At 38.3% G+C, this 27,305-nt stretch overlaps 2 protein-coding genes and 1 pseudogene across 4 annotated transcripts; 2 read left to right on the top strand and 1 right to left on the bottom strand.

Moving 5' to 3' along the window:
- Positions 1-1,618: 1,618 nt before the first annotated feature.
- Positions 1,619-2,503, top strand: LOC112767311 (uncharacterized; annotated as a pseudogene).
- Positions 2,504-4,672: 2,169 nt separating this feature from the next.
- On the bottom strand, positions 4,673-5,751 carry LOC112765590 (uncharacterized). Its single transcript, XM_025811483.3, has one exon. The coding sequence runs from the start codon at positions 5,467-5,469 to the stop codon at positions 5,014-5,016; it is 456 nt and encodes a 151-aa protein (XP_025667268.1). The 5' UTR covers positions 5,470-5,751; the 3' UTR covers positions 4,673-5,013.
- A 1,291-nt stretch (positions 5,752-7,042) lies between these two features.
- Positions 7,043-15,211, top strand: LOC112764388 (CMP-sialic acid transporter 4). Of its 3 annotated transcripts, none has more exons than XM_025809945.3 (16): positions 7,043-7,482; positions 7,557-7,700; positions 7,803-7,875; positions 7,999-8,074; positions 8,161-8,272; positions 8,400-8,479; positions 9,609-9,684; positions 9,798-9,898; positions 10,108-10,179; positions 10,974-11,022; positions 11,190-11,231; positions 11,393-11,514; positions 11,759-11,818; positions 12,357-12,405; positions 14,613-14,707; positions 14,990-15,211. In XM_025809945.3, exons 2-16 carry the CDS (start codon positions 7,674-7,676, stop codon positions 15,039-15,041), a joined length of 1,086 nt encoding a protein of 361 aa, XP_025665730.1. In that variant the 5' UTR covers positions 7,043-7,482; positions 7,557-7,673; the 3' UTR covers positions 15,042-15,211. The 3 variants fall into 3 exon arrangements, with proteins under 3 accessions (XP_025665730.1, XP_029150301.1, XP_025665731.1); XM_025809946.3 differs by having other exon boundaries at positions 7,078-7,417; XM_029294468.2 differs by having other exon boundaries at positions 7,068-7,700.
- Positions 15,212-27,305: the final 12,094 nt, after the last annotated feature.

The raw sequence follows: 27,305 nt of genomic DNA, 5'->3' as shown, positions 1-27,305 counted from the left end.
AGATGCTACTGACGAAGGGAAGGGGATTAGGGTTCAGGGGTTCACCGTTTTCTTTTCTTTATTAGTGAATAAAACGATACCGTTTGAAGAAAAAATCTGAAAACTAGTTGAGTCTCAATTCGGTTTGACCGGATGGTTCTCGACAGGTTCGACAATCTAATAACAATTTTTAGAAATAACGGTTATAGCTTTTGACCGAATCGGAATCCTTACCGATTCACAGTTTGACCGGTTCGACCGGCCAATTCAAACCGGTTTTTAGAACCTTGCAAAATACATAGTGTGAAAAATTTGGTGCACAACACAAAAAATTTTGATTCACAACACAAAAATTTTGATGAACAACATAGAAAATTTTAAAAGACCACAATTGATTCACCCAACCAACAAAATATATTCGCAGCAAAAATTCATGTGCTATGTCAATAAGTTCCTGTGCTTTCCAACAAAATTTTCTATGCTAAAAAGCATGAAGACGGAAAAGCGGTGACACATCAACATTTTTTTTTGTTGTTGGGCTTGTGCTAACTTAGTTAAACTTGGTTACAAAAACATTTATACGTGTAAAAATGTCATAATCAATTAGTACTAAATAAAATAATATTGGATTATTTGAACTGATTTTTTATTGTCTCTAAATCTTTATTACAATTATGATCGGGAGGACCAAATCCCCAAAGTGATTCTGGAGATACACAACGTTCACTATTTTAGTCCCTTAAATCCAAAATTCACTATAGTGGTCTCTAAGATCCAATCAACTTTGAGCACCATATTGATCTCTGGACCTTTTCTAGCACTGAATTAGTAAGTGCAGTGTTGAATATTCTCTGACTTGCCACTCTACATAGAGGACTAAACAATGTTGTTTTATTTTGGCGCTTAAATAAGACAAAAATGGAGTTAAATCCCCAAATTGGTCCGTGAGATTCACAAAATGCACCGATTTAGTCCCTGACTTCCCAATTGCACTAATTACGTCCTCCAGATTCCAAAAAATGCATCAATGTGGTCCCTCTTTCGTTCATATTTCTTGCCGGCGGGAGTGACGTGGCAAGTGATTACCACGCTAGAGTCCCAAGCCATCATCCCCAACTCTAAAGTTGTCGTCCCCTTCTGTCCATGTTGGCTGAGCAACTTCTTACCCTCCTCGCCATGATGCTCGTAGTTCTATCCTATTACGGTGCTTCTCGCGGTCTTTCTGTGTTGCTTTGCTTCTCGCCGTTCTCGCCGAAATTCTAGTAGGTGAGTCCTCTCTTTGCTGTGTTCTTGCTGTGTTGTATTCGTTTGTTAATTTGCTTAATTAATTTCTTAATTTTTTTTGTTCTTGTTCTTCCGGCATTGAATTTTTTTCACCTTCCATCTCCTTGGTTGCAGGAAGCCACATGGAGAGACGACACAAATTGAAGATAGAGAAGAAGGATCATATTGATTTGGCATAGGTTACTTTGTACTATCACTATTTAGCCCCTTACAGTATTGTCTTAGGGTTTTCAGAATTCCCAATTACACCTGCGGACACACAACGTGTTCCAAACTAAATTCACAACAAAGTATTGCAAATTTGTTATCAATATCGTATCTCTCGCTGGAAAAATTGAAAGAGGCCTATCATCAAGCTCATAGTTCATCGATATACAAATTTCACAGCCAATAATCTCCAACCTTAGCAAACTAAATCGTTAAGCTACCGAAAATGGGAGGCCATGGCGGCCTCAACACTCTCTCGCAGAAGCGGTGGAACATCTACAACTACGAGAACAGGGAAAAGGTCCGCGCGACGAGGAGCAAGCCGCCAGAGACGAGCAGATCAAGTGCGACGCCGAGCTCCGCCTTGAGCGCCTCCGCACCGCCAGGGGTTTGGCTCCTCTCATTAAGGCCAAGGTAAAGGAAGAGAAGGGGAAGGAAGAAGAAGAACAACCGGAATTGAAGAATTCGGGTGACAACAGACACATTAACTTGTTCGAGGGGATTAAGATTTTCGATCCTGTACGAGAAACCGAGAAGAGGAAGGAGTTGTTAGGGGAAAGGGAAGGGTGGAAGAAGGAGAAGAAGATGAAGAAAGAAGAAGGGAAGTCCTCGGGGGTGGTGGTGGGTCCCGAGGATGAGAAGTATAGGTTAGGGTATAGGGTAGCAGGGAAGGGTGTGAAGATGCCTTGGTATCTTGAGATTCGTAATAGCGCCGATGAGAAGGGCGGTGGGGATGATAGTGATAGGGAAGTGAAGAATGAGAACAAGAAGAAGAATTGGAGGAAGACTTTGGAGGAGTTGAAGGAAGAGAGGTTGAAGAGGGAGAAGCACGAGAAGGAGCGGGAGAAGAGTGATTGCCAATACAACGACGTTTTCCATCCTCCAGTGTGGCAATCATTCGCCACGTCACTCCCGCCGGCAAGCAATATGAACGGAAAATTTGAGAGGGACCACGTTGATGCATTTTTTACAATCTGGAGGACGTAATTAGTGCAATTGGGAAACTAGGGACTAAATCGGTGCATTTTGTGAATTTCAGAGATCACTTTGGATTTAACTCAACAAAAATGAGAAGACGAAGAAAAGTTTATATAATGTGCAAATTGTTTTATCTCCCTTCATTCTCCAACAAATCTTTGTTTTTACCTTATTTAAGCGTCAAAATAAAATAACATCGTTTAGCCATGTGTCCACCATGATAAATCAGAGGCTCAGAGCTAACTCAGTACTTTATTCATTGACTTGGCCTTAAAAAGTTTCTAAAGACTAATATGGTACCTGAAACTAGATCTCAAGAACCAATATATTGAATTTTGGATTTAAGAAACTAAAATCGTGAATCTTTTAGGGACCATTATAAAAATTTAATCTAACCGGGAGACAATGACATAAGTTATTTTATTTAACTTAAAATTCATAATTTTATGTATGTAATGTTTATTACAACTAATATTATTCAATTATTTTAGTAATAGTTAAAAATATAAAATAAAATAAACGATAATTCAACAATGCAAAATAAATTAATTTTGTATTGCTTGAGGCCAATTTTTTCCCCAAATATTTTTGTTTTACCACATGCTTAATACTTTAATTGGGATTAAATTACCATCATTAAATATTTAATTGAGAGAAGGGCAAGGTTCCTAAAATTTTATTGCGGCCGAATAATTAGCACTATCGAGAAAAATGAGGCATATAGGTTTTTTTGTTTCTTAGAGATATAACTGTAAGTATTTAATAATTAAATTTGTTTTTGATACACTATCATTTTATAAGTGGTGCAATTACAATTATTTTTTTTGGATAAAATATATCGTTAAACCAAATCATCTCCAATATTTCATAAATATCCTAACACAATATCGTTATATCAAAATCATATATACATATCTATATAAATCGAATTAATCTAATTCGAATTAAAAATCACGTGTATATTAGTTCAAATTTTGCATAAGAGCCTCAAATTAATTATTTTATTCGACGGGTCATATGTTATCATGCAACAAACAAAAAAAAGTAATTTAACTCAAAATTATATTTTTGAAAATATTTGGAGGTCAAAGTTTAGAGTAAAAAATAGTTATAATTTATCATTTTTATTTTTGTTTATATTTATTATTTATTACTGAAATAGATATATAATATTATATTTAATAAAATTATAATTATAAATGTTATATATATATAATTATAGACGTTAAGTTAAATAATATAATTTTAAATTATTATCTTTTTAACGTTTATTTATAGTTTTTCAAAACTAATTTAAAATGTTTGATATTTTGATAATCAAATTAATATATATATATATATATATATATATATATATATATATATATATATATATATATATATATATATATATATAAAAGTGATCTTTCAAAAATCATTTTAACTATGAACTTTATACGTATATGTTCTTAAATTCTTACTATATCATTGTTTTCTTTTTGATAATTAATAACACTTGCTTTTAAAAAGAACAAGTTAAAGTTATATTCTCCTCAACAATATAATGTTGAGTCATATTGCTAAGTTGTTGTTATAATGTTATTGTTTACAAGAACTAAGTACTTTCTTTTTGTTTATTTTTTTGTTCAATATACAATTGTATCCACGGTTATGTAATTTATCCATATCCTCATCAATGTATGATTAAAACTTTAAAAGAAATTTAATTATCATTTGACATTTACAGAAATACATTTGTACAGAACTTCAAACTATTGGATTCTAGGCGCCGACAGAAACGGTAAAGTAAACAAATAAATTAAAAAACATGAGAGGACAGGAGAGGATTCCTCTCTAATAAAAAAAAATTGAATAGTGTTGAGTGTTTAATTTTATTATTTATTGTTATTATTTTTATTAATTTTTAATCTCACTTATAGAATAAAAAATAAAATATCACACTCTATTTTCTCTCGTAACAAAAAATGGAGAGAATCCATTTAAGAGGACGTAGGTGGACTTCAATAATCGGAAACGCGGTCCCATATTTAGGGGAAACGGAAATAGAAAATCATTAATCTAAACCCTTTACCCTTTCCAGCCAGTAATATTTGTAGAACTAGATAACAACTAGCTAGCTTACACCAAAAACAAAAGAAAAAGGAGGGAAAGACGAAACCAAACCGGCAAGGTTGAATGATAGAAACGAGTTTGCAACGAAAAATCCTGTAACGAGATCCAGCAGTTTTGTTCAACAACTCCATTATACAACAGATAAATATAAATATAATGCATATAATCTGGTACAGAGCTTTGTGTGAGCCAGATATTGGCCGGACAAGAATGAAGAAACAGAGAATTATTATACATAGATGAAGCGAATGAAAAAAGAAAGAAGAATTAATAACATACAGCAAGAAGAATAGGAAATAAAGGAATCGCACAAGCTAGGCAAACAAAAAGTAATTGGAATTATGGAGGGATCTTCAAAGACTAATTTATTGGAAGGATAGAAGGCATATATGGTTATAGGTATATGTGGACCAGGCAGGAGTGATTCCGGTTGCGGATGGAAGATAAAGGTAACTACGAAGATTGAGTTGTGGGGCTTGCAGTTGCAACAGAATGACGATGATGGGACCTGTCAGATTGAGGAAGGCCTACGGGATCAGAAACAGAAGCGACGAGCCTTCGGATCTCAGAGCGGAGCTTATAGAGAACGTGCCTCCAAGTGCCCCTATCGTGGGAGCCAAGGATCTGGGTTTCTTGCTTGTTCATCTCAAGATCTCTGGCGAAGACGGGCTTCCTGGATAGGATCCAAGCCCATCCCCACTCCCACCATTTCCTGATGGAGGTGCCTGCATAGTCACCCACCGACAAGAGCGACTTGGATCTGGGGAGTGACCAAGACGATGCAACAGCTGGGCCGCTGGGTTGGATCCTCAGTGACATGGATGAGAGGCGTCTGCGAATTGATCCTGATCCTTCATGGAAGAGTTTACACTTTGTCTGCGACACTGGAAGCGACGCTTTGAAGCTCATGATCTCTCTCTGTATGTGTGTCTCTCTACTACGTAATGCTGAAGCCACCCCACACCACCACCACCTACGTCTATTCCGCTGAATTGAACCAGATTCCTCTAATGAGAAAGCACAAAGCAGCTAGCTAGGATATCATGTGGCAAGGAGAAAATAAATCATTAAACATACATAACAACTCTTGAGCGGTGAAATGTAACCTTCACAGCTCCATCACAGCCTGTTTTATTCTGTTTGTGGGGTCAACGACGTTTACGCCCGTCTCCCCTTCTCTTCGTTAGTTGCTTTGGTTTGGTTTATGCGAAATGTTATACTTACAATGAAAAATCCTACTTATACAACAAAATTCAAAATTCAACCGTCTTTAATATTATTTAATTATTTTTTAATTAAAATATATTCTTAATTTTTAAAATATACATTTATAATTAAAATTAATTTAAATTTTAAAAATTAATTTTTTTTTAATTTTTTATCTACTTTATAGTTAGTTATTATTTTTTTATTTTACGTTTTTCCTTTTTGTGTAACACAGTTTTTTTTCTTTTTTTTTTCTATTCTACCTTTTTTAAATTATAGTTTTTTTTTCAATTATAACACATATAAAATTATTAAGTTATACAAAAAATATTTTTAAAACACATCCAAAATTATAAATATAAAATTTAAATTTAAACATTAAAAAAATAATTATAACACATCTAAAATTATGAAGTTATACAAAAAATATTTTTAAAACACATTCAAAATACAGAAATAGCACATACAAAAATAATTTAACATTGCAATATATATGAAAATCTCTTCATGCCATTTTATTCGATTTTTTGTTTCAGAAAAATCAAAAAAATTTATACAAAGTAATAAAAAAAGTAATGGTGTCACAGACCCAATCAAATCTTAGGTAAGTTTTCGACAAGGTTGATGCAGACGAAAGAGGAAGAAGGCAGCAACGAAGATGAGTGTTAACGAATGAGAATGTGGCGTTGTGAATGAGCACCGAGAAAGAGGAAGGCAGCCTCAAAGATGAGCGCGGAAGAGGAAGGTGGCACGAATGAACGACGGCGGAGGATGACTTCTCGATGTGCGCCTCTGAGTGAGCCTCTGGATTTTCCATGACTTCTCTGCTTCTTTGAGTGTTTTGTACGGATTTAGTTAATAAATAGATGATTTAAGGTTTATTTTATATTTTAAAATCAAAATTTTGAATTTTGAATAATTTAATTTTTAGATATGTTTTTAAATGTGTTTGTTTTAATTTTTTTAAATTATTGTAATAAAAGGCTGAATATTGTATCATTTTTAAAGGATACCTAATTGAATTGCTAAAATAAGCCACTAATGTATTTGTGTACATGTGTGATTTAATTTATTTTTAACAATGGTGTCAGAACCGGACTGACCTGGCCGGTCGGACCGGAAAACCGGCAAGCCGATGCCATAACCATCCGGGTGAGACATCGAACCGAACAAGAAGTTGAACCGGCAAGACCCGTGTTGAACCGGCTGGGTTTGATCAGAACCGGTGAACCGGCGGGTTTCGTTTAACCCGGACCGGTTCGAAAGTTTTTTTTCTGCGATGGAAAAGGACGTCGTTTCTTAAAAAAAAAAAGAAACAAAAGCTGCTCTGCTGCTGCGTTTCAACGCTGTAACCCTAGCCTCCATCCCCTTCCCCTGTTTCCCACTTTCCCTTCCCATTCCCAAACGGTTTTGAGTTGAGAGACCACCATCACCATCACCATGGCACCATGACTCCATCCCCTGCTACTCGCCTACTCTGCTTCAGCTTCAGGCTTTCAGCCACGTCGTTGCCCCGTTCAGCTTCAACCACGCGGCACTCACCTCACCACCGCATCCAGAGCAGTGCGCCACTCACCACCGCCAAGAAGCACGTCCACGGTCCATCGAAGATTGAACATTGAAGTCGCCTCCTCGTCGCTCCTCGCTCCAGGTCTCCCTCTTCTCTGCTCGACGCTCGTCGCTCTATCCCTCCAGGTCCAGGGTCCAGCCGTGCAGGTAAGTATTTTTAATTTTTTAATTTTTTGAAGTTAATTGATTATTGTAGTCCCGGATTGGTTGTGCTTGTGCAGCTGGGATAGTCGCCGAGGGACTGAGTCACTGAGGCATAAAGATGAGATCTGTAGCGGTTGCAATAAGTATATAGAGTTGGAATTCGCTCTTCTCTAATTCACAACTCTTAGTCGAAAATGGAGTACAGGAAAATCAGGGATGAGGTGCTTTTAATATGTAGCTGAGAAATTTGCTATCACATTTCTTCCATTCACTCAATAATAAACTAGAGTTGATTTGAGTTTTGACGCACCTTTGTGTTGTAGGGTGATGATAGGGAGACCGGCATCCAGGACGTTGAGAGTTTACGTGAAAAATCGGTTTTGCTGTCCGGTGCAGGTGCATAACTATCTTCTCTTCTTCTGTCTTATATTGTATCGGTTGGATAATTAGATGTATTGTGTTTGCAACTTCACCATTGGAATAGTGTTAACCTCTTTTCCCCTGTTCACTGTTTTGCAGTCCTAGACAACCGTTTGGCCTCCGTGGGAGAAACCAAAACCGATAGCCACAGGGCGAAAGCAAAGTGGAAACTCAAGTCTGACTCCTGCTCCCACTCTCCGTTATCTTTCTGTTCAGTTCTTGTTCGATTTCTTAATCCTCATCCCATTTCTCTTGATATAGGTCAGTTGTTACACTTGCATTGACTATTCTTACTAGTTCGCAAGCCATTCTAATCGTTTGGTCCAAGAGAGCTGGCAAGTACGAGTATAGTGTAACCACCGCAAACTTTCTGGTGCGTATAGATCTCATCTCTATGCAGTATGCACTCATTCCATTGATTCACTTTCTGCTTGATAACCCGAGTTGTGGCATTTGACCAATACATGGCTCCTAATTTATTGGTAATCTTTTGGTTATAGGTGGAGACTTTAAAATGTGCTATATCCCTTGTGGCCCTTGCAAGAATATGGAAAAAGGAAGGTGTCACCGAGGACAATCGGTTAGCATAATCCTTTTCCCTTAAGTTTTTTGATCTGATTGTGAATTTAGTGCAAGATTTTGGGTTATGTTTTACATTCTGTTGATGAAAAGGGGAAAAAGTTTGGATAACTAGTTAAAGAGGTGGAATAAGGTTTTTCTTACATTGAAAATTTGAGTGACAACTTGCATTTTGGCCATTTACAAGCAAGCACAAAAGCACAAGGTAACCAAAGTACATGTTTCTACGAACTCATAATGTTACTTTGGAAGCTGAAGCATTATACTGAGATTTTGGGTTGTATTCCTCAGGACGAATCTTTACTACATTTCGATATTCAAGGATGGAAACAGGTCAGGCGACCTATTAAGGGCCTGTGGCTTGCTAAAATATAGAAGCAGGCTCAGGCTTTTTGAAAAGCCTTTTTATCTTAGCAACCTAGGCCTAGGTTTGCGGAAAGCGAGTAGGCTTGCTGGCTGTCCTGGGCTTGTTTAGATTTAGAAATGTATATAAATGTAATGTAATTTAATCTACTAAACGCTTGTTAGACTTATCTAGCCTATTTTAGGCATTATGCATACATTTAGCCCATTTGAGCTTTAGTCTTGCATTTTGTGCAGTAAAAAAAAATCCTCGCCACGAAGCCTTTACCCTCCTTAATGGGACTTCAAGTAAATTTGGGCAGGATTAATTCTTAGTAGTAGAACTTGGATGCCAATGATTCAATTGAGAGAAAAATAATAAATATGCTTTTTTATTGTTAGTCAATATGTTTTCTAAATGGCAGGCCAAGCTTAAGAACATATCAGGCTTAGATTAATAAGCTTCAATATAGGCTTGGCCTGTTTCTACCATTACAAAGCAAAACATTAACTCTTTTGCATGGTATGTTTGGAGAAAGAGAGAATAAAGAAAAGAAAAAGAAAGGGAGGGGGGAGGGGGAGGGGGAGTGGGGAGATTCTGAGCAGTAATGTTTTCAGCAGGCCAGTGGTTTCACTTGATAAGTCCTGTTGGTGATTTCATCCTTTTATCTAAGCATTATGACTTCTGTATGTCTATGTGTTTCCTTTTCTGATGAGAGATTTTTCATGTTGTCTGTTGTTGGAGAATGAATTTGAATAAGTCGTTGTATATTGTTTCTTGCATCTAGGTTGAGCACCACATTAGATGAAGTTATAGTGTATCCCATTCCAGCAGCACTTTACCTTGTCAAAAATTTGCTTCAGGTTGGTGATGCATGTCTATGTTTGTTATGGTCGCAATTGATTATTATGTAACTTTGATTTTGCAACAGATACCACCAAAATCTGATTGTATTTACTCTTCAATTTTATGGCAGTATTACATTTTTGCATATGTAGATGCTCCTGGCTATCAGATATTAAAAAACTTGAATATTATCAGTACAGGTGTTCTCTACCGAATTATACTCAAGAAGAGGTAGCTTTTGTTCTTTATTTTCAATATAAAAAAAATTGTTGTCAATTCTCATTTCATTATCATAATCTTTTGTTAAGGATTGAGGCAGTGTTTTGTTTCCACAAGTTTAGTTTATTACTTAATACTAATGGCTTAGTAAAATAATATTTAATTTTATTGATCGTATTGCCCTGGGGCTGCCTATTGTTGTGTTTTTATTTGCATTTCAGGTTAAGTGAGATTCAATGGGCTGCTTTTATTCTACTGACTGCTGGTTGCACTACAGCGCAGTTGAATTCAAAGTAAGACTAATCCAAGTCTGACATGTGGCCATCACTTTCATACTAATATATTATAATGTTCTTGTGGTACTGCTGTAAAAATGGCCCCCTATCTACAAGCTGTAATGTAACAAACAAATGTATCTGATTGAAGTGCTAGTGAGGAAGTTGGTTAAGATTGAGAGAAGAATAAAGGGATGAGAGATAGAGTTAGGTGTGGAATCATTTGGTAATTGTAGAGATTAGAAGAGCTCCAACTCTTCCTGGTTCCTATCAGTTTTGTATACCTACTCTTTGCCAAATTCTCAGGTTCCTCAGCACATTCTCTGGAATCCTCACAAGACTATTCTATTGATCTAGGTGTAATGTGTCTCTCTACAAAAGAGAGCAATAGCCTTTTTAGATTTATTTTCCATTGTGTAAGTTGCTTGATTACTTTTAAAATTGTCTTTTTGGCAATTTGAATAGCATTGCTTTATCCATATTTTTTGGATTACTTTCCGACAATTAGTTTCAGAGACTTTGAAGCAGCAAAACGAGGAATATTTGGCATTGGTGCATATCTGATACTTTCGGTGTTTATGGTTGGAACATAGTGAGAGTACAAAATGAGAAGAATTTTTTTGTGTTGGGGTTTTTTTTATTTGGGGGGGGGGGGAGTGACGATTTCTTAACATAATTTTTCTGAGGAGGGATTGAACAGCTCTTCTAGCCATTAGAATGCTGTTTCTTTTGTTATTTTAAATTGTGGAAGTCATATTATTAATTGATAATTATCTTTTAAATTTGTCTGAAAGATTGCCTTTTATTTTCAGTTCTGATCGTGTTCTTCAAACTCCCTTTCAAGGTTGGGTGATGGCAATTGTGAGTATTAGCATTTGCAGTGGCCTCTGTAACAACCCAAAATTGTGAACTCTTCTAGGGATGAATCTCTAGCAAAATTTTTGGTTGTTACGGTCTAATGTTAGAAACATAGTAAAGCATGCATTTATGTCTTAGAATAATAATCATGAGTTATTTTTTTCATAAAGGTAATGGCACTCTTGAGTGGTTTTGCAGGAGTATATACCGAGGTAATTTTAATTATGAGCTAAATTACAGTGCTGTTGATGTTGAATTTATTATTAATGCATGAGCTAAATTTTATTATTCAATCCAAAATTCAGTCGGCAGAGAATAAGTTTTTTGAGCTCTATAACTTCCCATTTTGTGATACATTTAACAATATTGGCAGGCTATTATTAAGAAGCGCCCTTCACGAAACATAAACGTTCAGAACTTCTGGCTTTATATCTTTGGCATGGGCTTCAATGCTATTGCAATACTGGTTCAAGATTTTGATGCTGTGATGAACAAGTACGTTTACTGTTCTTTCAGACTTTGGTTTTGTAGTTTATGTTGATTTTTCTACTTTTTCACCATATTGATTCTCTTTAAGGAATTCATGTTGAGGAGAATCTTTTCTCATGAAAAGGGACAAGACATGCTCATAATATATATTGTGATCATAAAGTCATCAAGCATTATAACAGGAGAGTTATTGTAGTACTATGAGGCTTAGAATGAGCTCATCAATAATGCGTGTATTTCCCATATTCAGGGGATTCCTCCATGGATATTCGCCCATTACTGTTCTCATGATTTTCAATCATGCACTCAGGTAAAAATTGTTAATTGATGTTCTCTTATAAAATTTCTTCAACTCGGGGAGTTTTACCTGGATTACCACCGACAGTTATGTATCTTGTCATTTGGAGTCATGTCCATTATATGTCTCTTCAATTTTCAACTGTTGCCCCTTTTTAGGCTATTTTTTTGCTTTTCATGTTAAATTTGTCTCTTCACGTCTGTGTGTCTTGTGAAGCAAATGGAAGCAAAAGTTATCATTATTTAATGAGCAAACTACTATTTTTACTTATGAAAGTTCAAGACACTCACAAATGACAAATCTATCATGGATGAACAAAGCTAGCCTTGTAACCACAAAAGACGAGTTAATGACCATTTTTACCTTAAAAATTCAGAATGTTGAAAAACTTACCCTTGAATGAAATTAACGGTTAGGTACATTTGGGTAGTTTTGTCACATGGAGATCTTCTTTTGCGGGTTTAGCTTTGTTCTTTCATGGCTAGATTTGTCAGTTTTCCTAAATTTTCATTGCGCGTAAGTGTCACATTTATATTGTTTGTGCATCCAGTGGAATTGCTGTATCGATGGTGATGAAGTATGCTGACAATATTGTGAAGGTACGATGATGGTATAAGACTGCGTATTCTTATTCTATGATTATATTATCCACTAAATATTTAGAAGCAATAGTAGAACTTAACAGTTCCATGAGTTTAATTGTGAATCACTTTTAGGAGAATGCCAGGGATCCTGCAATATTATATAACTTTTATTATCATATATTAGTCTATCTTCTTTTTTTTTTCTTCCAACACCACTTTATCATTATTAGCTTAGCACCACAACCTCGGTACCTCACCCTTCATCGGTGGCTACTCTTTGGCAGGTGCCAGAGGCCAAATATCTGGCGGTCACTCACCAAAAGTTAAAAAAATTTAAAATATAAAAATAATAAAATTAGGTTAAACATTCAAAATTAAACTTCCAAACCTAACACATTCAAAAATATCCAAATCATTCAAATGAACATTCAAGACTTAACGTCAGAAGAACACATAAGATTTCACTAAAGTGACATTTGAAAGTGGAATATCCAAAACTAAAAGCACAAAATTCCATATAATCAAATATCCAAAACTCCATTTAATCAACCATCCAAAATTGCATGTAATTGAACATCCAAACTATATTTTAATTGAGATCCAAAATCCTACTAAAAAGAATATCCGAAAGATACTTATATTGAAACATCCCAAAACTAAAAATTTGTCGGATTATTTATTAAATATCTAAAATTTAAAAACCCTAAACCTAATGCATCAAAAAATCTCCAAATCATCCAAATAAACATTTAAAACCTTATTGAAAAAGAACATTTGAAAGCGAAATACCTATGTTGGATCCCCAAAAGCAAAAATTCATCAGATTCATTTATATTAGGTTAAACACCCAATTTTTTTGTTTTAAAAAAATATTTATGTTAGGGTTAAACATCTAAAATTAAAAAAAATCTAAACCTAAAGCATCCAAAAACCTATTAAAAAAGAACATTCGAAAGTGGGCTATCTATTTTGAAACATCCACAAATACAAATTCAAATAACAGCTATGACAACAACAAATTGAAGCAAAACAATAAATAAAGAAGCAATTTTGCACTTTATTGCACTTGCAAATCCACATAACAAACTAATTGGCAAAGCAGAACAAATTGGCACACACGGATAACCTAATGAGAGAGGAGGTAGTTACAGCGGCAACAAGAAGTCGGAGAGGTGGAGGCAATGGCGGTGACAAGAGTAATCAGAATCAAAGAGGTGGAGGCAATGATGAGAGCGAATAGAATGATAGGAGGCTGCAACGACTTAAGATTTGGAAGCCAATGACAGCTTTAGATCTGGACGGCCACAACAATGACAACTCTAGATCTCTTCAACAAGCTCGATGATGTAGCATATCTGGCCATCTTTGCAGAGATTGTCGACGAGAGCGGACCTGCCGCAGGAGACGGCCATGGAGATGTTGGCAAGGGCACCGCCGACAGCATTGAGATGGTAGGTTCGAAGTCAATGAGCATCTTGCTAAAGCTAATGATGAGGCCAGGGCAGAGAGGGGGAGGGCGGTGGTGAAATCCATGGATGCAATGTGCAGCAAGTTGTAAAATGAAGAGAGAAAAAGTTTTGTTCTCCAGAGACAGAGAATGAAGAATGGGGTTGGTGGCATGAGGGAGTTGAGAGGAAGTGAAAGAAGAATAGGAAGATGAAGATGAAGATGAAGAGGAAGAAGAGGCAAGGACAGAGAGTAGAGACTGAGGGGTGATGATGAGGGAGAGAAAACTAGTTTCAAAAGAAAAGGGAACAATTGGTTAAAATTGGCTATTAAAAAATTGGTTCTTAATATTTTTTCTACTTGAAACCCCAAACCACACTGCTACTTCTACTACAACCCAAAACTGAACTACATGATTTCTTATGTATTGAATGTTCAAATTTGTCTAATAATAAACTATACATGATGAGGTATGCCACATCAAGTTTCAGCCTGTCGTGTCAGCTTTTAATCGTGACAAATTAACGGCATGGACCAAAAACCAATAATTTAAAATTCTTTTGGACAAAACAAAACCAATTCTATACCTATTGTCTAGAGCTGGGTCATGATGTGTGTTTTATATCACATGTAATAATCTATATGGGGGCTTACAGTTGTTTTGTTTGATTTATTTGGACATTATAATGCCTTTACAAGTGCCAATTTGCCAAATGATAGATGTAGCCTATGAAGTGGAGTTCAATTGTGTGATTAAGTTTCCAATTTTTGCATAGGTGTACTCTACTTCGGTGGCAATGCTTCTTACGGCAGTGGTTTCTGTCTACCTTTTCGGATTTCATCTCTCCCTTGCATTTTTCCTTGGTACAACGTAAGTTGCTGCTATATCCTCAATTTTTCTAACATGTTGTGGTTATGCTTTGATTTGTGAGCACACCAGGTTTTTTATTTTTTTCCCCATCATATCAACAGTTGAAATTAAATTGTTAAAATCTTAAGTGCTTTAATGGCTTTGGCTCCTAATGTAACTTTAGTATGCACAAAATTTTATTAGCTCTTTTTATTTTTTTGTGCTTTGCTTTTTTGTTTTTGATGTTGGGCGTAACCATTTTCTCCGTCTCATCGCTTGAACTTAAACTTGTTATGTTTGCAGTGTTGTCTCTGTTGCGATTTATCTGCATTCTGCCGGGAAGATGCAAAGATAGCTGTAACTACCACCTGGTTCTTTTGACCCCATTTCATATTCATACATTTTCAAATTGTTAATTAAATATCATAGTAGTGTATATTTTGACGAGTTTAATTTTCATGTATGGACATTGTAAAACGTTTTACATAGTCATGCAATTACAATCATTATCATTCACGTAGTAAATGTAAGAGTTAATTTTGCTAATGTGACATTTATATGATTGGATGCGCGTGTAAAATGATTTTACACTGATAGTGTATTAAAATTAAATTCATATTTTGACATATATGTCTAGTAAATATATTTCACTCAGGCTATATTTGGCACACCGCTTAAATTAGAGGAAGGGAAAAAAAAAATTAAGTCAGCCGTATATCACTTGGGAAAAGTTTTCTAATTTAAAGGTAATTTGTTCAATGTCCTTATCAAGAGATGGAAATGGGAGATATGCCATGTGAGCTAAGGTTTATTGGTGGTTATTACTTTACTTAACCCTCACATTTAGCAAAGTAATGGGAGAACATTTAACTTCTCCCTAAGTTGGGTTGGATACTGATTTTAAGGATCCGTGTTGTAGGTTGTATATCAAATACAAGGTGGGTTGACTTATGTTGTGTTGGTCCAGGAATGAACAATTTTTTTATTTGAAAAAATAAAATGTATGATATAATTAAAAATATTATCAAATAAAAAATGACTTTAATATTAGTTATATTTTCTAGGAAGTGTTATCAGTAGTCAGAGTAGAATTCATCTTTTGTTTGAATTTTTTTTTGTCATTCTTTACGCTAGAGTTGGATCAGGAGCCTGGATTAGTTTGTGCCCATTTAAGTTGGAGTGGTTGTTTGAAAGCTCTTATCCGTCTCTTTTTCATTGGTGCATTACAGGCTATTAAGAAATTATGCTGTTTTTATTTTGGAATAAAAAAATATTGATTTAAAATGTTGACAAAGTTATACATGAATTAACAAAATTAGTTTGATTCTATAAAAAAAAGTAATTTATCCAGTTAAATCAAACACAAATCAATATTACTCAAATACAATAAACGAAGAGTGGTTATATTCGGGTCTTATTTTTATTCTATATAAATCATTACCAGGCGTAGAATTTTTTGAAAATACACATAAATAAATATAGGCTATCACGGTTTATGTGAAGAATGAAACAAATAATAAATTGCTACAAAAGATAGCGGTTTACGAACAAAAACTAAGGACAAAAACCGCTACATGATCATGAAGAAAACTAGGGCCAAAATCCACAAGCATCAATTGTGGTTTATGGAAAAAAAATGAAGAAAACTATGACGGATTGTAGTGAATTACTTGAAAGATGCTATATAAATCGCTATAGTTGGCCACAAACTATTCATTTGGGCCATTTTCAAAGTTTGAATTTGGAGACTTTTCAGAAAACATCAAGAATCAAATACGAGTAAGGTCGAAGAAAATCACCGTCTGATTCTCTCAGCAGGAGGGATGGAACTCTCAAGAGGAGAGACAAATTAGAACTTAAGGTTCTATCTCCGTGATCTAAGCAACTTGACAACGAGTAATGAGGAGAAACATCGATTTACTATAAATAATACAAATCTACGGTGCAATGAGTTGAGCTTATTCAAATTTAAATTCGACTCATTTATTTTATGAGTTCAAGTTTGGTCATTAGCTCACGAATTTAGCTTATCGAGCTATTAACGAGTCTAGTTCAAGCTAGTTCATGAGTTGGCTTGACTCACTTCCAGTCTTAGCGATAGCTCTGCCTAATTTCTTTGGCGGAAGGAGCTTGGAGGCGACTATGCAATATGCTACTGACGAAAGGAAGGGGATTAGGGTTCAGGGTTCACTGTTTTCTTTTTTTATTAGTGAACAAAACGACGCCGTTTGATGAAAAAATCTGAAAACTAGTTGAGTCTCAATTCGGTTTGACCGGACGGTTCTCGACAGTTTCGACGGTCTAATAACAATTTTTAGAAATGGCGGTTATAGCTTTTGACCGAATCTAAATCCTTACCGATTCACAGTTTGACCGGTTCGACCAGCCAATTCAAACCGGTTTTTAGAACCTTGCAAAATACATATAGTGTGAAAAATTTGGTGCACAGCACAAAAAATTTTAATTCACAACACAAAAATTTTTGATGAACAACATAGAAAATTTTGAAAGACCACAATTGATTCACCCAACCAACAAAATATATTCGCAGCAAAAATTTATGTGCTATGTCAATAAGTTCCTGTGCTCTCTAACAAAATTTTCTATGCTAAAAAAGCATGAAGACGGAAAAGCGGTGACACATCAATGTTTTTTTTGTTGTTGGGCTTGTGCTAACTTAGTTAAACTTGGTTACAAAAACGTTTATATGTGTAAAAATGTCATAATAAATTAATACTAAATAAAATAATATTGGGTTATTTGAACTGATTTTTTATTGTCTCTAAATCTTTATTACAATTATGATCGGGAGGACCAAATTCCCAAAGTGATTCTGGAGATACACAATGTTCACTATTTTAGTCCCTTAAATCCAAAATTCACTATACTGGTCTCTAAGATCCAATCAACTTCGAGCACCATATTGATCTCTGGACGTTTTCTAGCGCTGAATTAGCAAGTGCAGTGTTGAATATTCTCTGACTTGCCACTCTACATAGAGAACTAAACAATGTTGTTTTATTTTGGCGCTTAAACAAGATAAAAATGAAGTTAAACTCCAAATTGATCCCTGAAATTCACAAAATGCACTGATTTAGTCCCTAACTTTCCAATTGCACTAATTACGTCCTCCAGATTTCAAAAAATGCATCAACGTGGTCCCTCTTGAATTTTCCATTCATATTTCTTGCAGACGGGATGCTAATCATAAAACTCTTTTTATTTGATAAATAATGAATTATTTGATTATATAAATATACAACTTTTAGAAAACAAATTAATATTGATGTCTTTAACGTAACACAAGTGTTTTCGAACTAAATATAAATTTTAAAAAACGTAAAACTGTCATAAACTATGTGCTCTAAATTTATAGATATAATTCAAAAAAATATAAATAATATCAATTTATTTAATATAACAAAAATGTCTATCAACAAAATCTATGCAATAAAAATTAAAATAAAAAAGATAAATTATGCACTTTCTATAAAGTAGGAAAGAAATAGTTTAACATTAACTAAAATCATTATGACTTTGTTAAACCTTAAATCTGCGTTTAAATACTAAAGTTTTAATATTATCGATCCGTTTGAAAAGTTTTAAAAGTTATTTTTTTTTTAGTTTTTAACTTATAAAAAGTAATAATATTTGTTCCGGGGCTTACCTAGAATCGGACGGTGGTTGGACTTGTTTGAGGCCCAAGCGCTGGAGGAGTGTGGTCTCCGACTTGGTTTACGTCTGGGAGCCGCCTCCGAGTTGTGTGTTCCAAGAGATGGGGGGTGGTACCTGCAAAGACACTCCGATGCCTAAGTCAGCATGGGGTTAAGCAGGTTTAGAATGTATTGGAACTTAGAGATACTTGAGGGGTGTCAGTGTATTTATAGTGGTGAACCAATAACCACCGTTGAAGTAGTGCCATATTTTTAGGGTGTTAATCGTCCCATTATCTTAGGGAGGTTAAGATATGGCTCGTGGAAGTGGTTAGAGAGATTCTAGGGGCAGTTACTCATTTGAATGAGTGTTTTATCCTCCAGCTAATCTCGTTCCCGACTTCTTTAGAGCAGGTCGTGATGAGTACCGACTTCGTAGGATGGAGATTGGTACTGGTGAGGCCCAACTCTTGGGATTAGGTCTTTTGCTTGATCCTGGGCCTTTGTTATTGGGCCAGGGTATGAACAGTGCCCCTACTCGAGCCCAATTTTCCTTTCAAGATTTGGGTTCGAGTATTCTACTCGGGGTCGCAGCCGACTTGTAGGAGGACCGACGTGATGGTCCAAAACTGACGTGATTTTTCGTAGCCTTTTAGTTCTGACGGTTACGTCTAATCAAGCGTCGTGTCCGTTTAGGGATGTGCGTAGGGAGTGATGGTCTTGGTAACGGTGCATTCTCATTAATGACTGCCCCGTTTTTACCATTGTACCCTCCACGTACTTATAAATATTCTCCCTCTCTTTCATTGTTTCGTTTCTGCGATCTTTCAAATTTTTCCCTTTCACTCGTTCGTGCTGCATTCTCGTGTTTTCGAAGGCTTTTTTTCCTCCTCCAACCCTCATTTTCAGATAAAGGTTAGCTCTTTCTGTGACATGCTTTTCTATTTGCATGCTTTATTTTGTAGATAGATAGGTTGGTTTGTAGACTTTGGTTCCGTATCTCCTCCCTTTAGAGACCGTGTTTTTTATTTTTCTTTTCTTTTTCCCTTGTAGGATTTTGTTACCTTTTTAAGAAAAAAGAAATGGCCTCCATAGATGTTTTTTCTCAGTGGGTTGATGTCACGGTCCTAGGGGAGGAACCCTTGGTCGATACTGAATTTATCACCCACCTTCATACCCGCTACAGAATTTGTACTTCTGAGGAGGACGAGCCGAAGTACGAGTTGGTAGTCCCGGGTCCAGAAGACCGGGTTTGTTTTGGGAGGGATTCCGAGGAGGTCCCTCATTTTTTCTATATATATGAGAGCATGATTACCCGTTTGGGTGTTTTTCTTCCGTTTTCTGAATTTGAAATGGCTGTTCTGCGCCACTGTCGTGTTGCCCCTACCCAACTTCACCCCAACTCTTGGAGTTTTTTGAAAATTTATCAATTTATAAGTCACGCTTTGGACTTTCCGACCTCTTTGAGGATTTTCTTTTATCTTTTCCACATGACTAAGCCCTTCAGTGGGCTAAATAACAAGCAGCAATGGGTGTCTTTCTGAGCCATACAAGGTCGGAGAATTTTCACCCTTTTTGATGAATCCTTTCATGACTTCAAAAATTATTTTTTCAAAGTGCAAGCTGTAGAGGGTCACCACCCCTTTTTCTTGGATGAGAATTCTTCCCCTCGCTTTCCCCTCTATTGGTTGGAGGCCTCCCCTTGTGAGAAGTACGGTCTGGACGACCTGGATGAGGTGGAGGCGGCCATTGTGGGGTTTTTCCGAGAAGTGTGGGGGAGGGCCCCATACTTGGATACTAGGAAATTCCTCCAGGGATCGCCGACTTTTGTTCGATCGCAATTAGGTAGTTTTTATATACGTGTATACATTTCTTATTTTCGACTTGTATCTGCCGACTTGAGGTTTGCCGACTTGTAATTTTTGCTAATTGTTTCTTTTGCAGATATGGCAAGGAAGAATGCTCAGGAATCTTACCAAAGAGTTCAGGAGGCTAAGGCAAGATCCCGGGCTAGGACTGGTGGTACCAGGGCGATCGTCTCTCCTCCTCCTCCTCCTCCTCCTCAGACTATGGGGACTCAGCCCATTGTGATTTCTTCTTCAACTTTGTCTCGGCCACTCCCCTCCGCCCGACTTCTTTCTGAGCCAGAGAAGAAGAAGCGCAAGACTTTAGAGTCTGGCTCTTCTTTTGATGGTGGGGTTAAGGCGGATGCTCTTGCATTCGTCCGAAAGAACATCTATCCTCATATAAGTATGGATGATGTCTCTGTTCGGAACCACCTTACCACTCTGGCTGAGGAAAGTTTTAGGGCGGCAGGTGTTTGTGGCAAGCTCTTGGATATCTTTGAGAAGACTTCTCTCAGCTCTTTGGGGTTAACCTCGAAGGTTGAAGAGCTGGAGGGAAGGCTTCTTTCATATCAAGAGCATGAGAGGGAGTTGAAGGAGGAGGTTGCCAAGCTGAGGGCGGAGAGGGATAGCCTTCGGGAGAAGGAGAGTAAGCTGCAAGCCCAATGCAACATGGAGGTGGGTTTGAGAAAACAGCACAGGAGAGTTATCAGAGTTTATTTCAAGATCTTGTGTCTGTGAGGAAGGATTTGCTAAACTCTCGAAATGCGTATGCCGAGTTGGAGGACTCTATTGCTGATGGTGCCGAGGAGGCTTGGAGGATTTTCAAGGAGCAGGTCAGAGTCATTGCCCCTGAACTGGACCTTTCTCCTTTAGATCCGGACAAAGTCGTCATTGATGGTGCTATTGTAGATCCTCCTGCCCCCGTAATTGTTTCCGAGTCAGAATTGAAGACTCGGGGGCAGAGGATTATGGAGTCCCCTCCTCGTTCTAAAGACGCTCCAAGCTCTTCTGTTGTTCCTCCGACTTCCTCTTCATCTCCTGTGGATGCCTCTCTTCCCGGCCCTGGTGGCGCTCCTCCTGACTCTGGTGGTGGTGATTCGTCTACTCCTCTGCAAAAATAATTTCTATGTGGCTATATGGGGGCTCGGCCTGTGGGTCCCCCTTTTTTAAACTCTTTATATTCGTTTGTTGGTGGTATTCATTGAACAATTTCTTTTGGCCTTTCAAGGCCGTAAACAAAATATTTAAAAATACCCCTTTTTAATAAGGGTTTTAAATTAACAAAATAAATATCCTTTTTGGATAAGGGTTTAAGTTACCTTATGCGTGTATGCTTTTCTGATTTTGATTTTTCGAAGTCTCCTTGATCTTTTTCTGAAAACCTTTCCCTTTGGCTTGTCTGTTTTTCTGAGCCTTTTTGTTTAAGGACTTTTGGACAGCCTTTAAACTTTTTCCTAGGTTTTTTCAATCTCTTTTTGTTATTCCTTATACTCAACTTTGTTTTATTGAGTTCTTAGGTTATTTTTGCGATGCGTTTTTCTTCTACTCGGTTCTTCATTCGAAGTGTTTCCGAGCTTCTCTACTCGGGTTTTCATTTCGACTTATGAGTCGGATTGTTTCCGAGTTTTTTACGATCAACTTATATAACCTCTTTATACCGACTTGTACCTCGTCGTTTTATCCTAACGACCATCTAGGTCGGTTCATGGGATTTTTACGTTTTGTCGAGCTTAAGTCGGCGCGTTTCGTAGAGAGAAAGAGAAAACAGAAAAGGAATTTACAAGAGATATTTGTAAGATGCAAAATATCTTTATTAATTGGGAAAGGTACTTTATTGCTACTAAGGGTTTTTGACAATCTATTTCCCTTAGCCCCTACTATGATGCCTCGTTAAAAACCCACCTCCAGAAAAAACCCTTTGATTTTGGGAAAAAATCGTGAAGTTGGAAAAAGAGTACATCAGGGAGTAGAGTTCGCTTTTAACTGTAGTACCTTTTCATATTACAAGCATGCCACGACCTCGGTAACTCGGTGCCATTTAGGTCGGTTACTTTATAATAACCTTTTCCTAAGACCTCATTGACTTTGTATGGTCCCTTCCAATTTGCGGCGAGCTTTCCTTCCCCTGATTTGTTGACTCCGATGTCGTTTCTGATCAAGACCAAGTCACTTGGGGTGAATGCTCTTCGAATGACTTTTTTGTTGTATCTTGTAGTCATCCTTTGCTTCAACGCCGCTTCTCTTATCTGGGCTTCTTCTCGGACTTCGGGGAGCAAGTCGAGCTCCTCTTTGTGCCCCTGTATGTTTCCAATCTCGTCATGGAGAATTACCCTTGGGCTTTGTTCATTGATTTCTATTGGTATCATGGCTTCCACGCCATAAACTAGTCGGAAGGGTGTTTCTCCAGTGGCGGATTGGGGGGTTGTTCTGTAAGCCCATAGCACTTGTGGGAGTTCTTCAGCCCAGGCTCCTTTTGCTTCTTGTAGCCTTTTCTTTAACCCTGCCAGTATGACTTTGTTGGCCGCTTCGGCTTGCCCATTGGCTTGCGGGTGCTCCACCGAGGTGAACTGATGCTTGATTTTCATACTGGCTACTAAGCTTCTAAAGGTAGAGTCGGTGAACTGTGTTCCATTATCTGTAGTAATGGAATGAGGTATCCCAAACCTTGTGATGATATTTTTGTAGAGGAACTTCCGACTTCTTTGTGCGGTGATGGTGGCCAATGGTTATGCTTCTATACACTTTGTGAAGTAATCTATTCCTACGATAAGGTATCTGACTTGTCCTGGTGCTTGGGGAAAAGAACCTAACAAATCCATTCCCCATTTTGCAAAGGGCCATGGAGAAGTGATACTGATAAGCTCTTCTGGTGGAGCCACGTGGAAATTTGCGTGCATCTGACATGGTTGACACTTTTTCACAAATTCTGTGGCATCTTTCTGCAAGGTCGGCCAGTAGAAGCCAGCTCGGATTACCTTCCTGGCTAGTGACCTCGCTCCGAGATGGTTTCCGCAGATCCCACTATGTACTTCCTCTAATACCTCGGCAGTTCTTGAGGTCGGTACACATTTTAATAATGGTGTTGATATCCCCCTTCTGTAGAGAATATTTCTCACCAAGGTGTCGTGTTGTGCTTTCCTTCGGATCTTTTTGCCTCTTTCTCCTCTTTAGGGAGGATGTCGAATTTCATGTATTCGAGTAAGGGATTCATCCATCCGAGGTTTAAACCGACTACCTCAAGTACTTTTTGTTTGTCTTATGTTTTTACTACTGAGGGTTCCTGAAGGGTTTCTTGGATCAGGCTTCTGTTGTTTCCTCCCGGTTTGGTACTTGCTAACTTGGATAGGGCATCTGCTCTGCTGTTTAGATCCCGAGTTATGTGTTTGACCTCGGTTTCTGCAAAGCGCCCAAGGTGCTCCAGAGTTTTCTCCAAGTACCTCTTCATATTCGGGTCCTTTGCCTGATACTCTCCACTTATCTGGGAGGTCACCACTTGTGAGTCACTGTATATCATCACCTTTGTAGCACCGACTTCTTCTGCCAACTTCAATCCAGCAATCAATGCTTCATATTCTGCCTGATTATTTGAAGCTGAAAATTCAAATTTTAGGGAAACTTCTATCTGGGTTCCTCTTTCATCTACCAATATTATGCATGCGCCGCTTCCTATTTTATTGGAAGATCCATCTACATAGAGTTCTCATGTAGTTGGTTTTTCCTCCCGATCCCCTGCGTATTCTGCAACAAAGTCGGCGAGGCATTGGGCTTTGATCGCTGTCCGAGTTTCATATCTTAAGACGAACTCGGAAAGCTCTATTGCCCATTGAACCATTCTCCCTGCAACATCTGTCTTTTGGAGGATTTGCTTCATGGGTTGGTTCGTACGGACTCTTATTGTGTGAGCCTGAAAGTAAGGTCGTAGCCTTCGTGAGGCTATTACTAAGGAGTAGGCAAACTTCTCTAGTTTGTGGTACCTTAGCTCAGGGCCTTGTAGAACTTTACTGATGAAATAAACTGGATGTTGTCCGACCTCATCTTCTCTTATCAGGGCTGATGAAACAGCCTTGTCCGCTACAGATAAGTACAGGACGAGGTTTTTTCCAGATACTGGTCGGGTCAGAATAGGAGGTTGGCTTAAAAACTTTTTGAACTCCTGGAACGCCTCCTCGCATTCAGGAGTCCATTCAAACTGACATCCCTTTCTCAATAAGGAGAACAGTGGAAGGGATTTTAGTGCCGATCCTGCCAAAAATCTGGAGAGGGCTGCAAGTCGGCCATTCAGCTGCTGGACTTCCCTCAAACAAATCGGACTTTTCATCTCTAGGATGGCTCTACACTTATCGGGATTGGCTTCGATCCCTCTTTGTATTAGCATAAATCCTAGAAATTTTCCTGCCTCCACCGCGAAGGCGCACTTTGCGGGATTTAGTCTCATCCCGTGCAGCCTTATGGTGTCAAAGACTTGTGAGAGGTTGGACAAGAGGTCGACTTCTTTCTTGGTCTTTACCAGCATGTCGTCGACGTATACTTCCATTAGATTCCCAAGGTGAGAAGAAAACACTTTATTCATCAACCTTTGATATGTGGCTCCTGCATTCTTCAATCCGAATGGCATGACCACATAGTAGAAATTAGCTCTGGGTGTGATGAATGATGTCTTCTCTTGGTCTGGCTCATACATTGGGATTTGATTATATCCCGAGTAGGCGTCCATGAATGATAAGTATTGATACCCCGAGCTGGAGTCCACTAGGGTATCAATGCTTGGCAGCGGATAAGGGTCCTTGGGACATGCTTTATTTAAGTCGGTATAGTCGACACACATTCTCCATTTGCCATTTTGTTTTTTGACTAGCACTACATTGGCTAGCCATGTTGGGTATTTGACTTCTCTGATGAAGCCAGCTTCCAGGAGCGCATGTACTTGTTCTTCTACTACTAGGGCTCGTTCCGGGCCGAGCTTGCGTCTTCTTTGTTGTACAGGTCGGGACCCCGGGTAAATCGAGAGCTTATGGGACATGAGCTCGGGGTCTATCCCAGGTATGTCGGAGGCCTTCAGGCGAAGAGATCGGAGTTATCTCTTAGGAGCTTAGTCAACCCTTGTTTTAGGGTTTCCCCTAGGTTGGCTCCTATGTGAGTATTTTTTCCTTCCTCTTGGCCGATCTGTATTTCCTCCGTTTTTCCTCTCGGTTGCGGTCGCAGCTCTTCTCTGGCCCTTGCACCTCCGAGCTCTATTGTGTGAACTTCTCTGCCCTTTCCTCTCAGATTTAGGCTTTCGTTGTAGCATTTCCTTGCCAACTTTTGATCTCCCCTTACCGTGGCTATCCCCGCTGAAGTCATGAATTTCATGCAAAGGTGGGGTGTGGATACCACTGCTCCGAGTCGGTTTAGAGTAGCTCTGCCGATTAAAGCGTTATATGCTGACCTTACATCGATGACTATGAAGTCTATACTCAGAGTCTTTGATTTTTCCCCCTTTCCAAAAGTGGTGTGGAGGGGCAAAAATTCCAGTGGTTTTATTGGCGTGTCTCCTAACCCGTATAGGGTGTCGGGGTAGGCTCTTAATTCTTTCTCATCCAACCCTAGTTTGTCAAAAGCGGGCTTAAAAAGGATGTCCGCCGAGCTTCCTTGGTCCACTAGTGTTCTGTGGAGATGAGCATTTGCCAGGATCATAGTTATTACTACTGGATCATCGTGTCCAGGGATTATTCCTTGCCCATCTTCTTTTGTGAATGAAATGGTAGGGAGGTCGGATGACTCTTCTCCGACCTAGTAGACTCTTTTGAGATGTCTTTTGCGAGAGGATTTGGTGAGTCCTCCTCCCGCGAACCCTCCTGAGATCATATGGATATGTCTCTCCGGAGTCTGCGGCGGTGGGTCTCTTCTATTCATATCATCTCGCTTTCTCTTCCCGTGACCGTCCGACCTGTCTATGAGATATCTATCGAGCCGACCTTCTCTAGCCAGCTTTTCTATTACATTTTTAAGGTCGTAACAGTCGTTTGTGGAGTGACCATATATTTTATTCTACTCACAGTAGTCGCTGCGGCTCCCCCCTTTTTATTTTTAATGGGTCTAGGGGTTGGCAGTCTTTCAGTGTTACAAATCTCTCTGTATACGTCCACTATAGAAACTTTCAGAGGAGTATAAGAGTGGTATTTTCTTGGTCTCTCGAGACCGAGTTCTTCCTTTTTCTTGGTTTTCCTTTCCCTCTCTTTTGTTGAGGGGGGAGCCCAGGGCGCCAACTCAGGTCTCTCAACTTAGCGTTTTCCTCCATATTGATGTACTTTTCAGCTCTTTCCTGTACATCACTTAGAGAAAACGGGGTGTCTTTTAGATATGGATTGCGAGAAGGGGCCTTCTCTGAGTCCATTGACTAACCCCATTATGACTGCCTCTGTGGGCAGGTCTTGAATCTCTAAACATGCTTTGTTGAACCTTTCCATATAGGCTCGTAAGGATTCTCCGACCTCCTGTTTTATTCCCAGGAGGCTCGGTGCATGTTTCACTTTGTCCTTCTGGATTGAGAACCTCATCAAAAACTTCCTTGAGAGGTCTTCAAAACTAGTAACCGACCTCGGGGGGAGGCTGTCGAACCACTTCATTGCTGCTTTCGATAGGGTGGTCGGGAAAGCTTTGCATCGCGTAGCGTCGGAAGCATCAGCTAGATACATCCGACTTTTAAAATTGCTCAAGTGATGCTTTGGATCCGTGGTTCCGTCATAGAGGTCCATATCGGGGCTTTTGAAGTTCCTCGGAACTTTTGCCATCATTATATCCTCGCTGAAAGGATCCTCCCCTCCTAAGGGTGGCTCTTCTCGTTCGTCGCGGGAGTTGTGACCTTTGAGGGAGGATTCTAACTTTAAGAGTTTTCTCTCTAACTCTTTTCGTCGTTCCATCTCCTCTTTTAGGTTCTTTTCGGTTTCCTTTTGTCGCTCCCGTTCTTGTTCTAATTGTTCCAGGCGACTGTGGACTAATCCCATGAGTTCAGTTACATGGGATGGTCCCTCTTTCTCTGATTTGCGCCCCTCTGAAGAGTTTACCTTCGGGTTTTTTACTCTGGAGGTACCTTCCCTGTGTTGATCATTAATTCCCTGGTGGAGGGTCAAGTTTGCATCA

Source organism: Arachis hypogaea, chromosome 17 (genome assembly GCF_003086295.3).
Source record: "Arachis hypogaea cultivar Tifrunner chromosome 17, arahy.Tifrunner.gnm2.J5K5, whole genome shotgun sequence".
Taxonomy (NCBI): Eukaryota; Viridiplantae; Streptophyta; class Magnoliopsida; order Fabales; family Fabaceae; genus Arachis; species Arachis hypogaea.
The sequence above is the reverse complement of the archived record's forward strand: the minus strand, read 5'-3'. Positions and strand labels throughout refer to the sequence as shown.